The sequence below is a fragment of the Musa acuminata genome, chromosome BXJ1-7, assembly GCF_036884655.1.
Source record: "Musa acuminata AAA Group cultivar baxijiao chromosome BXJ1-7, Cavendish_Baxijiao_AAA, whole genome shotgun sequence".
Taxonomy (NCBI): domain Eukaryota; kingdom Viridiplantae; phylum Streptophyta; class Magnoliopsida; order Zingiberales; family Musaceae; genus Musa; species Musa acuminata.
The window spans coordinates 6,666,733-6,685,358 of NC_088333.1; the positions used below are offsets into that span (position 1 = coordinate 6,666,733).

The 18,626-nt window shown below is 40.2% G+C and overlaps 2 protein-coding genes across 7 annotated transcripts; one reads left to right on the forward strand and one right to left on the reverse strand.

Annotated features, from left to right (window-relative positions):
* Window positions 1-351: 351 nt before the first annotated feature.
* LOC135582656 (probable ADP-ribosylation factor GTPase-activating protein AGD14) lies at window positions 352-10,158 on the forward strand. Of its 5 annotated transcripts, none has more exons than XM_065191392.1 (14): window positions 352-528; window positions 747-879; window positions 2,671-2,732; window positions 2,811-2,898; window positions 2,986-3,047; window positions 3,136-3,229; window positions 3,355-3,804; window positions 5,627-6,085; window positions 6,161-6,337; window positions 6,414-6,518; window positions 6,622-6,693; window positions 8,388-8,529; window positions 8,610-8,679; window positions 9,588-10,158. In XM_065191392.1, exons 2-14 carry the CDS (start codon window positions 781-783, stop codon window positions 9,724-9,726), a joined length of 2,019 nt encoding a protein of 672 aa, XP_065047464.1. In that variant the 5' UTR covers window positions 352-528; window positions 747-780; the 3' UTR covers window positions 9,727-10,158. The 5 variants fall into 5 exon arrangements, with proteins under 5 accessions (XP_065047464.1, XP_065047465.1, XP_065047463.1 ...); XM_065191393.1 differs by having other exon boundaries at window positions 760-879; XM_065191391.1 differs by having other exon boundaries at window positions 352-524; window positions 760-879.
* Window positions 10,159-14,223: 4,065 nt separating this feature from the next.
* Window positions 14,224-17,567, reverse strand: LOC103991194 (leucine-rich repeat extensin-like protein 4). Of its 2 annotated transcripts, none has more exons than XM_018829408.2 (2): window positions 14,840-17,567; window positions 14,224-14,643 (listed from the first exon to the last, which is right to left on the reverse strand). In XM_018829408.2, the coding sequence occupies exon 1, from the start codon at window positions 17,361-17,363 to the stop codon at window positions 15,231-15,233; it is 2,133 nt and encodes a 710-aa protein (XP_018684953.2). In that variant the 5' UTR covers window positions 17,364-17,567; the 3' UTR covers window positions 14,224-14,643; window positions 14,840-15,230. The 2 variants fall into 2 exon arrangements, with proteins under 2 accessions (XP_018684953.2, XP_018684952.2); XM_018829407.2 differs by having other exon boundaries at window positions 14,224-14,716.
* Between the last annotated feature and the right edge of the window lie 1,059 nt (window positions 17,568-18,626).

An 18,626-nucleotide genomic window follows, 5' to 3' on the forward strand; every position in this document is an offset into this window, starting at 1 on the left:
GGCATGCGCTCATCTTTCAGACCTCGACCTCGACCTCGCTAGCTGGTGGGCCCCAGTCGCAAGGTAACTTGGTGAAAGCTGATCCTTGCCGGCGACCGTACAGATGAGCTGCACCCGTCGTCCACCGTCGAGATCGGGGAGCTGTTTCCCGTGATGGTAACTTGACCCTGCGGGGAAACGAAATCGTTTAGGTAACGACATACGGTACGAGCTAATCTCCTGCGGCCTCTTGTCCCTGTTCCTCTCCTCTTACTCTTTGATGTAGGCCACGTTAGTATCTCGCCACCGTTGATTAATTCGTGACCAAGCAAGGCGGTTCGTAAAATCGAAGAGAAAAAAGAATCTCTTTTTTCATCTTCCCCATCTCTCTCTTCCCTCTCTCTCTCTCTCTCTCTCTCTCTCTCTCTCTTCATCTTCCCGGACTTCAAATTCCAGATTTTTCAGCAATTCCATCTAGTTCTTCGCCGAGTCGCTGCATTCATCGTCGTCTCGATTCCCCTCCCGAATCCCCATTGGAAGCCGAAGTCAGTACGGTCTTCCCCTCTTTTCGTTGTTAGATCTCTCTCTTCGTGATATATATGCTGTAGATCTTGGAAACCGGTAATTCAAGTCTTAGATGGCTGTGAGATCCGGATGTTCTTCTTGTGTTGTATTGACTTAAGCTTCTGTTTCAAGGTTCTCCATTTTGGTTCCTAGTTTAGCATTTTAGGTTTTTTTTCTTATTTAAATGTAAATTTCGAACACAGTCTCTCGGATCAGGGGAAGATAGTTCGAGGGGCAATGGCGAACCGGGTGAAAGAAGATGAGAAGAATGAGAAGATAATTCGAGGGCTTCTGAAGCTTCCTGCCAACCGAAGATGCATCAATTGCAACAATCTCGTGAGATTCTTCTCTTTTGTTAATCAGAAGAGACAGCATATGCATGCCATGATTGATTATCCAATTACAGGACAAACTGATTTTATACTAACCTAGATTTATATTTGGTTTCCGAACATAAAATGATTTATTAACTGTGATGTGTTAGCAACCTGATGGTGCAAAATATATCTGTATTAATTAGCACAGTGTTATGTGTATCTCATATATGAAATTGTTCAGTTCTAGATAGCATCAAGTTTTAACTCAGTCAGACTATTCATAAGCTGTTTACTTCACACTGGAAGTTAATTTAAAAAAGTTTGCAGCAATGATTATTTTTCATTAGTTTCTATTAACTCTAATTTTTTTAGATGGGACAAAATCATAGTCAAAATGACTTTTCTTTTCACTGCCACTGCAAGAATAAATGAAAATACAGAGATTGTATAGTTACATAGTAAATGATTTGAATTGTATAGATCAATTGTTTTGGTCAAATGCAAAAATAATGCAGAATAACAAGTAATCCACATTGAAACTGGGACTATATGATGAAATGTAAATGGTAAAATAATTACTTCTCAAGAATAGGCAAAATCAAAGGAGTATGAGACTTGGAAAAAATAATATAAAATATATTCCGTGGATGGTGTAACGGTTGTCTCATGGGAAGTTGGTGGTTTGATGAATTCTAAATGGTGAAGGGACATCCTATGATGTTTTTGTTAGTGAGTCTAGGGATGGTGTAACAAATATATTCCTTGGATGGTGTAACAAATTGGCTCTTGGGAGGGTTCTCACTACAGCAAACTGGGAGTCTTGATAAATAAAACAAAGGAGCATTTATTTATTTTTTGTCTTGTTAAAGAGTCTTGTAGTTTGCATCTGATTATGTATAATTATAATCAACCTGTTAATTGATGTCGACCTTATCAGGGAGCTTTATGAGAAATTAGATTGTAGCAAGCCCTTTCTAGCATGGTCAGTATTATATGCCACATCATGCCAACACAGCTATTAATGACTGCATTGGTGGGAGCGAAACATGGTAAAACATTTCTAGTTAATTCATTAATGTAGAAAAAGGGGGGACTTTGTTCAGGTGTTTCACAATGGTCTTAAAGCTAAATTGACAAGTGTGTTAACCATTAACTTAAAAATAAGAAATTAAATTTTGTTGTGTTTAACAGTGAGAACAAAAAAACCAAAATGGTCACTGTTTACATGTCAATTGTGATGATATGTTGGTTGCTATTTGTGAGAGATAGTGGTGCTCTTGAGAAAGAAGGGGAATTGGCACATTATGTCATGAGGAAAACCTTCAATGGACAACTTGTCATATTCTTGGCAGCTTATGTCTACCAAAAACTTCACTGAAGGCATTTCCTGGACCATACAAGTGGTGGTTGGTAGGTTCCACCTCGTGTTGATAGAAAGGGGCATAAGAGCTGATTAAGTGGGAGCATGGAAGACCATAGGAAAATGAGAGGAGGCCTTATTTAAAATAAGAATAAGAAGAACCGGAAATTATAAGTGCAAGAACTGAAACCGTCAAATTTGGTTTGGTAGTTGGTATGTTGCCCAAACTCAAATTGTATCGGCCAGTATACCTGAAACAAGTAATGCTGTCTGATACACTCCTTGTACTGCATAATTAGGCATCTAGTTTGGTCTATATTATGTATTACATCTGGTACATGCTGAAACTCTTATCTTCTGCTAATTACCTAGAATTAGCTCCAAGCTATTACTTTTGTTAAATTTCTGGTTAGGTTACATTTAATGAAATTCATATGCACATCTTGACAGGGGCCGCAATATGTATGCACAAATTTCTGGACCTTCATCTGTACAAACTGTAGTGGAATACAGTAAGTATCACTCTCTGTCTGCGTATTGTTGTTCCCTATTTCTAATGCTACCTTTTTATGACAATTTTCTTTTTCCAGCCGAGAGTTCACCCACCGTGTTAAGTCCATATCTATGGCTAAATTTACTTCTCAAGAAGTTACTGCACTTCAAGAAGGGGGAAATGAGGTACTCTAGTCTACATCCATTTCATTTTATATCTTGTATTAATTTTTAGCTACTCTTTTCAAGGGTGCTTTTGTGTGTTTCTTATAGCGTGCCAGAGAAATATACTTTAAGGACTGGGACCCACAACGTCATTCATTTCCTGATAGCAGGTGGCTTCTAATTCTCTATTTTGGTTGCCTTCAGTATCTTTTGATAGAGAGTAAATTTGATCTCCTTGCTATTTCTTTTGAGTTCCAGTAATATCGACAGACTCAGAGATTTCATTAAGCATGTTTATGTGGATCGGAGATACTCTGGGGGAAGACATGGAGACAGGCCACAAATGTTGAAGGTGGTAACAGACTGAGGAATTGTTTGTTTGGAAAGTTGTGCATCTGTGTATGATAAGACTGATAATATAAGCCCTTCCTAGTGTTCCATCTCATCATCGTTTCTTGTGGTTTGTGAGTCTTACAGGGTGATAAGGACGTTTATAATGAAAACCGCAGGGCAGAACCATATAGAGGTGGTTCAAGAAGCCCACCATATGAAGATCGTTATAGTCCTAGTTATGGTGGTAGAAATGATGATCGTAGTTTCAGATACAACTATGGAGAAAGAAGTCCTGCATATAATCAAGGTGATTACAAGAGAAGTCCGGCTCGTTTTGAGGTGCTAGATGACAGACAGAGAGATGACAAGTTTGGAAATGGAAGCCAAAACAGAAAGACTGAAGACCGTAGGCTCCCAGATGCACCAAAACCAGAGGGGAGATCACCAGATCATCAGAAAGATTTCAATAAGATGAGTCCCCCAGTGGTGCGCCCTGTGAGAGATATTTTGGGTGATAATGCACCACAACTTCAAGTTGGTGGTGCTGCTAAAACAAATGGGATCAGGGGCCCTGATGATTCTGCAAAGATAAAGGTGAGTTATATTGTGATCTATGAGGTTGATAACTACTTGTGTATGTAGCTGGTGTGACATGGATTTTATTTCATGCAAGTCATGTTAGACATTATGCTAGTAATTAAGGATATATCCATCAAGTTTACCTATCATATGCTTGTTGCACATCTTCATTTTGGTCTACTTCCTGGCTGGTGGATTTATTTAGTCATCAAAGACTTGAGATTTTGTCCTTTTATTACCAGCAAAAGCTGCTACTAAATGTTAATTTGTTGATGTTTCTTTTCTGTTTAAGTAAACGAAGCTGTAGAAAAGGATCATGGCCACTTTTAGGAAATGATACAAGCACAACTATTATTTTCCTGATATCTTGTGGGTACTGATGATAGAGAAACATTATCTCTATATAATGATCAAGGGAGATGTCCAACCATGGCTTGACAGTCCAGGACTTGTAATCAATATAGGTTAACACAAACACATCAAAGGATTAATAATTTTGGGTATTGAACCTGAGCCGATCCATGACCAGCAATAAGCAATAGCAATGGACAGGCCACCAAGCGGCAATGCTAAGTGCAACGAATCTTTTTGGGCATCAGTTGGGTGAGAAACCGGGACTCAGTGTCAGCTGGGGGAGAAACATATATTAAAAACCCTAAACCCATAATGAAAAAAGATGTGCCAGATTGCCTGACAAGGGACAGTTCGCATCTCAATTCACGTACATGTCTGGTAAATACCGATCAGCACAAATCAGTCTGATGAAATATGATGAACCATAAACACAACCTTGTCAGCTTGGTGAGATAGGTCAAGACTTTTTAAATGGTCTAAGAAAATACTTATTAAATTTGATAATAAAAGAACCAATAGAGCACTGCATCTTTTATTATTTTAATCATAATTACGAAAATATGAAACTTGAACAATCAATAAATTTGATTGCTGCTATTAAGTCTGGAACATGTGTTATACTTTACATGAATCATAAAGAATGTGTTTGATATTAGCATAAGCAATAAAAGATCAGTTTTCTGATGAATTTCAAGGGGAGATGGTTGTGTGGATAGTATGAGATTTGTTTTGAATTGACAGTATTCTAAGATGTAATTCGTTAGGCTTATATGTGTTAAAGTAAAAGGACAAAAGGCTTCTGTTGATACAATGGGCTCTGTAATGTAGTTCATGCGGTGGCATATGTCAGCTAAGTATGCTAAAAATTTTCTTTATTGCCTCATGTAAGGCCTGCACAGCATCGTTATACTATATGGCTAACTATGTATGTATAGGACCATATATTTAATTACATTATAGCCATTCACTTATTTTTTGATGTAAGTGCTGTCACATTAATTTCAGTCTATAATAGCCAGATAAATATGATGAAAAATTTTCTTTATTACATGATGTAAGGCCCATAGATCACCATTATACTGTATGGCTACATATGTAAACAAATAAACTATATGTAAGCACATTATAGCCATTCACTTCTTTTGTGATGAAAATGCTGTTGCATTAATTTGAGTCCATGATAGCCATGAAATGGCTTTTACATTTACAGGCAAAGATCTTCGTTGCTACATATAAATTATATGGATTTGTTTTAATGTGCTTTCATTGAGAATATTAGTTTGTTCCCAGTCACAAACAGATTGGTGAACTAATGAGTTACTATTGGAACAAAAATTTTGATTGATACATATGAACCATTATGCTTTTGTATCAATCTTTGTGCTCCTAGCCATAACAGATTTGGTAATTAAGTAGCACTGTTGGAACTATTGGAACACCTATAGATGGGCTGCTCATTCTTCATCAACTTCATATATTGCAGAGTACCTTATCTTCAAACAGCATAGATTCTACTGATGCAAATTCGGCACAGTTGAAAGGGTCGTTCTCTGAAAGTTTGATAGATTTTGATGTGGATCATGAACCTCCTGTTGCTGCAATAACAGAACAACCAGTTGCTCAACAAACTACATCTGGTAGTGATGGTGGTGCAGACTGGGCAGCTTTTGATACTTCTGGACAGCAGAAAGTACCTCAAGTGGATGGAAATGCGAACCCATTAGTGTCTGCTCTTGCCCAATTATCAGTTTCAGGGTCTACACCTGTAGGGAATTTGCCAACCTTGTCTTTTTCTCAAATTGAGTCCTCTCCCAAAGCTGGTGGTGGAGGGAACTTGCTCACAATGCAGCAGCAGCAGCAACCTCTGGTATTTCCATCCATTGATAATCCACCTGGTAATCAGTCATCCAACGTATCTGTTGTTGGAACTTCAAACAACCAGGTAAAGGCACTTGCTTTTCATGTTCATCTCAAAGAGTGTTCTGCAAGGTTCCATATTATACATGCTTCTTTCCAGACTTGGATTCCATCACCCATACCACATGGGCAAGGAAATTTCACAAACCTAGCTATTAACCCAGCTGGACATCTTCCTCGGATAGCTACTAAGCTACCTCAAGAAAAAGTTGCTGGAGTTTCTTCACAGCCACCTTCTGCAGAGAGTAAAACTAGTGGAAGGAAAGAACTGCCAGTGGTAATATATTATTAGATCTTATTGCTCATCCTTGTTCCATGCTACCATCATTTCTTATGAATAATAATATTTACAGGATTTTTTCACTTCTCTATATCCAAGTGCACCTGTAACAGCTCAAGGTTGGCAAAGAGGGCCATATCCTGGCATGGGGTATAACATACAATACCCTTCTGGAGTGGTATGTATTGTTAATTTGACATGGTTTTTGTTGCCATACTTGTATCTGTCTTATGTTTTACAACCTTTTGAAGCTAACTTCGATTTTTTTTTTTTTCCTTCAGGCTATGCCTACATATTCTCAGACTCCAAAATCTGTGAATCCATTTGATCTTACCAGTGATCCAGCTGCAGTGGTATGGTAGTTGTAACAATTATATAATAAAACATTTAGTCTCTGGTTAAAACCCTCAGTAGAAAAATCTTCTTTCTGTTTCTTAGGTTTGTTCAGGAGGAGAAACATAAAAGTAAACTTTATTCAGCCGGGTTATACTCAAAATGAGAGCCAATAAAATAGAAACCTGTTCATAGTTCCAGTTACTTTTTCACATGATTTCTTTTTGGTGGTATCTAACTGGATAAAGTAAATGGCAATATAAAAAAAAACGCACAAAGCCATAATTTTCATACGTGAATGTTAGCAGTGTTCAGAAATTGCATGATGATGTTAGTCACAGCCATTTACATATCCACAAATAAAATGCATGCCTTTGGTCTCTACTCATGATGACCAGACCTTTTGCTGTAAGCACTTTATGGTTGGCATGGAATGCATGATATGGTTCAATATTCTGTAAATGATTTAGTGCATGATTTTTTTCCTCCTACATTTTGTAGAATTAGTCATTGTTGTTGATGTCATTGTCATCTAGGCCTTTCCTGACAACATGAGGTGGGCTATGAATGAAGCATTGTTCAGAAGGCTCAATGAGAGATTTGAATGTATACAGGCACACATATATACTTGGGTATATATGCTGAATATACTACACACACTATACTGGTACCAATTCTAATACTAGCTCTATGGAGTTGGTTCTGTATGTACCTCTCTCAGGCCGTTCTAGACAAGCTTAAACTCATTCAAAGAATAGTTAAGAATCACAAAGTCTAGTTTTCCAGGTTTCAAAGCCCTCTTAAATAGGCAGACGCTACATGTCCTTGAGCTAATTTCTCTAGCTTTTTGCTGCTCAGAATCCCAGAGAGTAGTTTATCAAAGATACGTTTTCATGATCAGAAGCAGTTGCAAGCTTTATCTAGAAGAAATGGACATCTAACAGTTCAATCATGAATGCCGATTAACCCAAATCCACTAATGACTGCAAAAACGTCAGTTAAAGGGGTTCAAATCAAATCACCTATTTGGATACGTGAACATGCTGTCTATTTAATGTTCAGTAACTTTCTTATGGCAACCATTTTACAATACCTGTTTCTGACCGTTGCATTGGGAAAAACAGTTGGAAGTAATTTAACGTGTCTCTGGTTCACATTTTCACTATTTTAAACTTTGTTGATCTAGCTTCTCCTTTTTTGCATCATCATTTAAGGATTTTTATTGAGAATATCCATGTGAATGAGAATGTTAACAGTCAAATTTTCTGGCACTTAATGGATTTTTCTATGTTCATGCTCTTATGGTCTCTGAAGATGTGATTAGTTCTATGACTACGTAGTTAAGTTCACTTAACAGAGAAGCTGTTTTTAAAACATGCTTATGATTTATATAAATGTATTTAGTTTACTTACTACAATTTTTTCCCTTTCACCCCGTTTTGTTTGATGGATGACAAATGTTTAGTAGTTAATTACAGTGTTTTTTGTGAAACTGTGGAATCTTAAGTTCAACAAAATTTATTATATAGTTGCTTGCTAGTTCCATCTTTGAGTTTTGTTTTTTATAGGTGATGCAGATGGTCACAGCTTTTTCTAATAGATTAGACAAATTTGGTGCTAACTGTCTAAATTATGTCTTATATACTATATAAGTTTCCTTCCCGGCAGTCTTATACTTGTGATTTTCCAATGAATTTCATTCTGCATGATATAGTACCCCTCAGTGACACCTCTGCAAGCAGCATTATCAAACATGACTGCTCCAGCGGCCTTACTTCGAACTTCCAGTTTTGGAGCCCCTTCCCCACATTCGGTTCACTTGCAACAGTCACCCTATGCATCAAGTGTCTCTCCAGGTAAAATCTAATGACACCCTTATGGTTTTTTACCCATTGGATTTAATGCTCTAATGTCACTAATATGAACATGATCTCAGGTCCATTCATGATGCATCAGGTTCCAGATAACATGCCTCAACAATTTGCTGCTAGCATGATGCCAATGGGGTAAGTCATACTGAAATTAATGGTTATTTTGCCGATTTTCTATTATCAGGGAGCGCTGTGAGAGCGGCATATAATTATTGCTTTAAATTACTGCTATTTACATTTCTTCAGACAGATCATATGCTTTTTTCTCATTTGTCTGTTGCAATTGTGGTAAGAAGATGTGCTTATGTCATCAGCTATCCTGTTTTCCTTTGAACAATAGAGAAGGGAGAAAAAAGAAAATTTTCTGTTGGATAATGGATTCAATTTCTTTGTTCCAAATTACTGTTTCATGAAAAAGTAATTATTAGGGAGCACTGTAAGATTGCCATATAATCATTGCTATAATTGACTATTTATTACATTTCCTTAAAACAAATTGTATGGATTTTTCCCATTTGTTTGTTGCAGTTTTGGTAAGATGATGTACTTGTGTCATCAGATCTTCTTGTTTACATTTGAACAATAAAGCAGGGTAAAAAAGAAAATCTTCTGTTGGATAATGAATTTGATTTCTTTGTTCAAGTTACTTTTTCACAAAAAAAAGATCATTGGTTTTGGAATGAAAGCAATGGCTGATGGTTATCTAACACGTCTGTTTATGGGTTAGCTCCCTCTATTAAAGTTTACAAGAATATTACATTATTCTATAATTAATATAATTAGAAATATTATAATTAAATATCCAGACATAAATTTCGTATGCTAGTACCTACCACCCAAGAGTTTCAAAATTAATTGTCAGCTTTTGAACTTGTGTTCCTTTTTAGGTGAATGACAAATTTTATAATATATATTATTTGGTCTAGAAGTTTCAACTTCTGTGTAACTAACTTGAGTACTATTTCTGTATCTCACTAGAGACATTATTCAGAAAAGACTGACATTTACATACATTAATAAGCACTTTATGTATCTGAGTGCAGGAATCAAGGTATTGTAGCTCCTGCTAGCAATGGTGCTACTTTTAGTACTTCAGGCATTCATCAAAATCCAGCGGTCAGATATTCCCAACTGAGTACACCAAATTCTTTCGGTTCTGTTGGAGGAAATCCATTTGGATGAACAAGATAAATGGAACTACAGCTTGCAATTTGTGCCAGCATCTTGACATTTGTTCCCTACTAAAGAAAATTTGATTGAAAACTCTGGCTTGGTAATGCAATTAGCACCTGTGTGAGAAAGATTGCAGTCTTTATCTACCTTTGTAAGACCGGAAATGCTGGTTCCTTTAGAAAACTAGTACAAAGAGGGGAAAGGTGATTAGATTTCTGATAATCGAGAAAGGTAACTCAAGAGTCGGTGTAAATTATTGTTCATTGTTAAAAAACATTAGTTATTCAGTCTGTTTTGAGTGTGTATTTTGGCAGTTTCTGCCTGGTTACCTTGTGACTGTGGGGTGCATAATTTTTATCAGTGTTTGTAACTTTGCATTATATTCCCTGTAAATTACATGTGATATCAGAGTGGACTGGATTTCGAGTTGTTATCGCTTAATAGCTGTGTACCAAATATGGCTAAGCTTTTTTGAACTTTTCATACAGGTTATTTCTTTCACATATTGTGACTCATTTTCCAAAGTACGGAGTTAAATTCCCTTATTGCTGTCTTTCCTTTTCTTTTTAATGGAAATATCTAAATGGAAAAAGGATAAACTTTTACTTTCGCCAAAATTTTTTGCACTACTGTATTTTTGAAGATGAGAATACTCTGCAGTTCCGTTTGTTCCCTGTTCATTGATGGTGGATGATAATGAAAATGTCAACTTTTCTTTCCGTCTTCGGAATGCAGGTTTTTTTTCCTCTTATTCTTAAAACGATTTAGTTTATTTTATTTATCAATGTCAATACATATAAAAATATAAATCAGTAAGTAAAAACTAACCTACACTTTTATATGCTTGACATAACAGAAAAAGGAGAGGGAGTTTTGGTTGCACTTGTGTTGGTGCACAAGCTGCCATGAGCATAGCCATGTGAACGATGGCCAATTACATGATACATTTTTTAGTTAGACATTTTTAAAATTTCGATCCTTAAATTTAAAAATTTTATAGTTATGAAAGTGAAACATTTAGTTTTATTTATTCAAACGTTATTAATTTTATTAACGGAAGTATAAAAATAATGGATAAAAATATAATTTTAATATTTTAATTATATTTTTAATGATAGCAAACGACAATGTTGTTGGAGGGAGAGTAATTAATAATGAGAGGTCAGGCGACAATGCAAATACCCGGCGATGTAGGTGTGTGCGGTTCTTTCGTCACTTTGTATCTGCGTCGGTGTTAACATAATTATCGAGCAATATCGACGCGGATACAAAGCATCGGTATATGTGTCGACGCCTTTACCTTTTACCGTTGCTCTCCCTTGTTATCTATAATACCACTCGTAATTTTTAGCAGTGTCGTCGTCCATCATTATCAATAACGTAACTAGGTATTTATTATAGAGATTCTAATATAATTTTTTTAAATATAAGGATTAGGATATAAAAAAAATTTAACTATAAAAAATAATTTATAATTAGCCCTGCGGATGAGGTTGTGAAGTCGTCGTCTCTAAGTCCTAAGCTAGATGCGCTATCCGAGATAGATCGGCCCACCTTTGTAAAGGATAAAGTCCTTTTCACCGAGAGGGTAGATTTATCGTGGGAGTTGGTGGACAAATTGAATGCATCTGTACAAAGTTTTAGCTTCTCTTTGGTGTGCTAATCCTGCACTAATAACTGATGTGCACTATCGTCAGCATCTTGCTCGAAGAAACAACATTTTTCTAACAGCATGGAGCAAGCTCACAGTAGAAAAGGCACGTATCCGTTTTAATCATGAACGAGTAATGCACATCAACAACCGAGTCCATCGAGTATGGGAGACATGATCCGACACTCGTTTATCCCTGCATTGCAAAGGCAAAAGAAATTAAATATGAGGATAAAAAAAAAGCTATTGGTGGGCTAATTATAAATTTATATTGAAATTATTATAGTTATGAAAGTAAAATATCTAATTTTATTCACCTTAACGTCAACGATTTTATCGACGAAAACATAAAAAATAATAGGTAAAAAAGTAATATTAACTTAGTAGTTATGTTTTCAATGGTGACAGATATTGTGGATGATGAGTGAGAGCGACAACAAAAGATGTGACATAGGTAGAGGAGAAGGAAGATGATACAAATATCGACGCTTGGCAACTATGTTGACACTAGCGCAGATGCAGATATAGAGCGGCATCACTCTGCTTCTACATTAGCACTGACAACAATACGAGAAAGAGCTATGCGACTGTGTTAGTGCTAATATAAAAGCAAAGCAACGAAAAGGCCACTCAAAATTTATTTTAGTGCCGACGTAGATATAAAGTAACGATGCTCTACATCTGCATCGGTATCGATGCAAATGCCAAGCAACTCTTTCGTCACTTTATATCTGTATCAGCGCCAACATAGTTGTTAAGCGACGTTGACTCAAAGCATTGACATTTGCATCGTTCTCCTCGGCCTCTCCTTTTGTTTTATCTCTCACCGTCACTCTTCCTCCTTATTTATAACTATTACTCGTAGCTCCCGCGTGATACCATCGTGTGTCATTATCGAAAACATAACTATGGATATTAAAATTATATTTTTGTTCATCGTTTTCATAGTCTTATCGGTAAAACCAACAGCGTTAGGATTAATGGTGTTAGACATTTCACTTTCATAACCATACGGATTCTAATATAAATTTTTTAAATATAAGATTTGAGATTCCTAAAATATCTAACTACATGAGATAATTTATAATTAATCGTCTATCTATCAATTGTCAAATATCATATCCTAGTAGTGAAAAAATATTATTCGACAAGAATAATTTGTAGGCTTTATCATAATTTCGTTTTGTATAAGTAGATAAAAATTTTAATTAGTTTATAAGGAATTGATTAGTCCACTGTAATTAGTTTGGATTTAAATATTTTAAATTAATATTTTAGACTTAATAAGTTGATGGATCAATTATGCTATCGAACAACTCTCTCGTAGCCAATTTAGCTATCATTGCAAGGCCTCTGCCGAGGAAATGGGATAAGTGTTTCCCTGCACAGCATCTATTCTGTGATGAATGGATAACGCAAATATCTTGATTTTTTTGAATACAAGTATCCAAAGAAATGAGAAGACAAACCTAAAACTAAAAGCTGCAATACATTATTATCAGGGACAGGAATATTTTGATTATTATGAGGGACAGGAAAAAGACCTCCCTCCCTCCATCCATCCGCCTTTGTCCTTTTGCACCCTCTTTTATCCATGCCGGTATAGTGCACAACATAATAGCGATGTGGAAGCTAATGCGATTGGGTGAGTGTCCTCACGAACATGGGAATCATTTGGATCCTTCCCCGATCTCTCACTGTCCAGCCCTGGCACTGATGAGAATGAGAAAGCAGATGAATTATGAGCTCAAACGAGAGCACGAGAAGAGCGAGGCATGTCGGAGTAACTTCTACGGGAGGGGTCTTCAAAGATCCTCGCATGCCGTCTTGCCTCCGATCCTTTCTGTGCTAAGGTCTTACGATCGTCAAATGGTTACTCCAAGCTCGTTCCTTTGGGATTTATCAGATTTTGCTGTGTGTTGATTTCTCATATTTTACTGCATACTAACTTCCTAATTAGTATAAATTTTTGCTAATGATATACTTAGTTTCCAACCTATTCTAAAAAATTAGTATATTTTTTCGTCTCAACCTAATTACATATTACCCCTTATAATTAGTTATATTTAGTATTTTGGTTTCAATACTTTTAAAAGTTATATTGAAATTTTTATAATTATAAAAATAAAATATTTAACCTTATTTATCCTCACGTCATCGACCGTTGAAAATATTGACGAAAATATTACATATGCTCAATGATAAATCGAAGTGAGACAGAACCATCACGTGTTTAGTGATAATCTCTGTACTTTCATAAGTATAAAGATTCAAATATGATTTTTAAAAATATGAGGATCAGAATGCTAAAGGTAACTAATTAGAAAAGATAATTTATAATTAACACCTAAGATTTCTTCTTGATTTGACCAATTTATTTAGTCGATTGGCTTTTGATTGATTTTGATTTTTTTAACTTCTATGAGAGGAAAATATGCTAATACATTTTTTTATTAATTAAAAACCAGATATTTTCGGACCGATTGGATTTTTATTTTTATTTTTATGTGTAAGAGTATATATATTAATCATTAAAATGTTATATAATTATTTTTTATATCATAATAATATTTTTTATAATAACCTAAGGAATATTATATGCAAAAGGTTTTTGTGAGATCTAAGGATACGTAATCTTATTTTTTTTAATATTTAACAAAATTATTTTCAGAATCATACAATCTCTTAAATAGCAAAAAAGGAACAACTTTTTATGGTTGTCTCATTTAACAATATAATTTATTTCATTATATAAAACCTTCATGAATTAAGTCGTGGAAAAGTAGCATCGACGTTAACTTAGAGATAGTCATATCGTCGAGCGACTTAAGAGCACCGCTTGAAGCACGGCAAAGAGAAACGAACCAGAAATAAATGGCGCATTCAAGAACATTAACTTGTCTTCCACCTCGAGGACTCTCTTTGGCTCCTTCCCTCTGCTGGCCTCCACCGTCCCCGTGAACCAACCAACTGGAGCTGTACCCAAACCAACAACGTTCTGCATAATGCCTGCCGCCTGCTCGATCGGCACAACGCCAAACGAGGAGGCTCATCAAAACCCGGACCCATCTCGCCACCAACAGCGGTCAATCGATGAGTGGAGATGGGACCAAGCAGCCGCCGTAATGGGTAAAGATCCAAGTGCGGTCTGATCGATCACGGCCACTCTCTTGCAGGCTTCACCGACGAGTACGGCAATTAATATGGGACATGGACGCCTCACCCACTCACTGCTATTCACTTTCCACAGTCGATGGACTGCTGACCGCTTACCACTGCAGGAAGCAGTTCAGAGAATTTATGTGACGGCTTAATGGACGGGACATTGCAAGTTACTCAAACCACAGACTGCACACATAAAAACCCGATCAAGACGAGTAGTAAGGCAGAACTTTGAGAATCCACAAGTGTTCGTGATGTAAAAATATAAAATGGAAAGAACAAAGTATAACAAGAAGATGACGACGATACCACAATTGATCTGCACGCATGTCTTGGGTCGCATGTTCTCTATACATACATTTTTTTGTCCCTGCAACCTACTGTTCATTCTCTTGCTCTGTCGACAGTTCATTCACAAACCCATATACCATTGCATAATTCAAATTACGTGGAGAGGTTCCTCTTAATCCTACCCTTCAGTGCTTCTCCAACTCTGCATCCATCACCATGACGGAAGTTGAATGCACCAAGCAGTGTTCTCGAACTTTGAGCTGTTCCTGGTGAGCTACGAAAGCAGCCAGAGAAATAACGTAGCGCCAATTAATGGAGAAGATGGCATGATAAGAATCCAAATGAATGAAGACATTTTTCTGATGCCTAATTGAGGATAGGAGAAGGACGAGGACAATTTTCAAAAGAATCAGTGGAGAGGAGGGGGAGGCGGAGGAGATGCGTATGAGACTCCGACGACAGGTGGCAATGGACCTCCGTAATAGGGTGTTAGCGGAGGTGGTGAAGATTCCGGTGGTTCTATACATGGAGGCGGAGGTGGCGGTGGTGACAAGTAGTGATAAACCGGCGGTGGAGGCGGAAAGTTGGGTGGGGGTGGAGATGGGTATGGTGGCGGAGGAGAATAATAATGCATGGGAGGTGGTGGTGAATTAGGCGGTGGCGGCGATGAATAAACTGATGGAGGTGGCGGCGGCGGTGAAGGAGGAGGTGGGGATGGGGGCGGCGGAGACGGAGGTGGTGGCGATGGAGATGGGGGAGGTGGAGGAGATGGTGGTGGCGGAGGAGAATAATAATGCATGGGAGGTGGTGGTGAATTAGGCGGTGGAGGCGATGAATAAACTGGTGGAGGTGGCGGCGGCGGTGAAGGAGGAGGTGGGGATGGGGGCGGCGGAGACGGAGGTGGTGGCGACGGAGATGGGGGAGGTGGAGGAGATGGTGGTGGCGGAGGAGAATAATAATGCATGAGAGGTGGTGGTGAATTAGGCGGTGGAGGCGATGAATAAACTGGTGGAGGTGGCGGCGGCGGTGAAGGAGGAGGTGGGGATGGGGGCGGCGGAGACGGAGGTGGTGGCGATGGAGATGGGGGAGGTGGAGGAGATGGTGGTGGCGGAGGAGAATAATAATGCATGGGAGGTGGTGGTGAATTAGGCGGTGGAGGCGATGAATAAACTGGTGGAGGTGGCGGCGGCGGTGAAGGAGGAGGTGGGGATGGGGGCGGCGGAGACGGAGGTGGTGGCGATGGAGATGGGGGAGGTGGAGGAGATGGTGGTGGCGGAGACGGGGACGGCGGGGGAGACGGCGGAGGAGGCGATGGAGGCAGCGGCGGCGGCGGAAATGCCGGCACGAACGGCTTACACCGAAACCAACTGCAGTCCACCGGGTGCGACAAGAACGACTCGCACTGCTTCCCCGACCGCTGCAACGGTCGCTCGGGAAGGCAATTCCTCCGGTCGTCGAATGACTGCACCTTCAAGCACGACGGCGGCTCGCCGGTAAAGAAATTGTAGGAGAAGGTGAAGTTTTGCAGATGCGGGAGCTGGCAGATGGACTCCGGGATGCGCCCTGACAGCAGGTTGTGCGCGACATCCAACTGCTCGAGGCTGACCATGCGGCCGATCTCCTCCGGCAGCGGTCCCAGCAGCTGGTTGAAGCTGATGTCGAACACGGTGAGCTTCCTCAGCAGGCCGACCTCGGGCGGAAGGCAGGACCGCAGCCCGTTGTCCATGAGAATGATCTCGTTCAAGGTGTTCGACATATTGCCAAGGCTGGCTGGGAGGCAGCCGCGGAAGCGGTTGTTGGCGAGGACGATGACGGAGACGGGGGAGTTGCCGATATTATCGGGGATGTCGAAGGCGAGCCGATTGTGGTTGATGAAGATGGCATCGAGGGGCTTGTCGAAGAGCTCGCGAGGGACGCCGCCCTCGAACTCGTTGAACCGGATGTCGAGGAACTTGAGCGAGGGGAGCTCGAGGAGGACCCTGGGGAACTTGCCGGCAAAGCGGTTGTTGCTGAGGTCGATCTCAAAGAGGCGGGTGAGCTGGCGGAGTTTCTGGGGGACGGTGCCGCAGAAGCGGTTGGAGTTGATGTGGAAGAGGGCGAGGTCGGTCAACAGGCCGAGCTCCTCAGGGAGGTACCCGGCGATGTCGGCGTGGTTGAGGTCGATACCTGCGACGACGGTGAGGGAGCGGTTGCAGGGGAGCGGGGCGCAGAAGACGCCATAGTAGGAGCAGACATTGGGCCCGACCCAGCTGCCGGTGAAGTTGTGGGGGTCGGAGAGGATGGCCTTCTTCCAGGCCTGCAGGGCGACATAGGCGTCGCGGAGACGGGGGTTAGGGAAGCGGAAGGACGGGTCGACGCTCACCCGCTCGCCGCGGTCGCCGTACTCGTCGAGGTAGTACAGCAGCTGCCGCCTACGGATGAACCCGGCCTCAGCGTCGGTGAGGCCATGGCTGCTGAAGGCGGTCGCTCTCGCCGCCGCAAATGAGATCAAGAAGAGGAAGAGGAGATGAAGCTTTTCCGTTATGCTGCTTCTCCTCTTCATCTCATTCTCGGAACAACAATTACGCTTGTGGAAGGGCGAAGCAATACGAAGAGGAGAGTGAGGAGAATGGGGCAAAGGTGTTTGCTTTCTAGGTATGTGGAGCAGAGAGGGGAGAGAAGAACACCAAGGACAGCTAACGCACAGCTAAAAGCCCACCCCACAAGACGAAGGGCATTCGGCTCCTCTAAATAAGCTCGCTTCGATGCGCGCGCGCGCGGAGGCGATCGGGTCTCTCCTCGCCAAGTATTTAATCCCGAGTGCATCAGCGGTAAAAAGAGGGGCAATCATGGGCAATTCCGACATCTTGGCGTCTGGCATGCATGGATGGCTGGATGGATGGATGGATCGATGTCGATGGTTATGGGGACGGAGGGATCAAAAGGTCGGGCGGGACCCACGAGACGCCCACCATGCCATGTGAACGGGCCCCATGGTCACTTCCGAGCGAGGCCCACCCGCCGCACCGCGTCCCCCGTGACGATAACCAAGCCACGTCACAAATCTCCCTCAGCCCCCACAACCAAGTCGCTAACCCGTTGCGATCGCCGTCACATTTGGCCCGATTCTTCACTGGACGACTACACGAATAACTATTGACTGGCGATCGCAAGATAATTCTCCCGCTGAAATGTCATCTTCCTCGTTCGTTGACGGCCTCTGTAGTGCGAGGCCACACAGCTCATGTTCTCATCAGGACCACCGCAAAGAAGCGACAGACACTTCAAATCCAAGTCGATTGTTTAATCCCGAGATAGAATATTGATATATGAAGAGCAGTGTTGGAAATTTGTAGGCTGAGGACTAAAGCATCGGTGATGCAGGTGCAAAACGTATTGCTGTGGAATTCTATTCCACAGCTGTTCCGTTTGTCTCCTTCGGCTTTACAACCCCATACACGATTCTTTCTCTAGATATAATGGAAAAGGATTCCTGTATGACCAAGAAATCATAATAACTAAGGTCGTTCTGCGAATTCATTAGACATGAATTGTGTGTCATACATACAAAGGCGTATCCGACGCGACTATGAAAGCGTGTCACAAGAGACTTCACTAAGAAAAAGAAGTTAGAATCTTCCAAATGCCAGTGGGCAAGTAGCTGTTCTCCAATCATTCATTCTTCCATGGCTTTTCCTTCTCCCCATCTCAGCCTTCCGTTCCTCCCTATCTTCTCACTTCGACAGCACCCCATACGCATTAAATAATTTTATCATCATTACCGTTGTATTATTTTATTAGTCGTCGTAGTAGGAGCAGCAGCAGC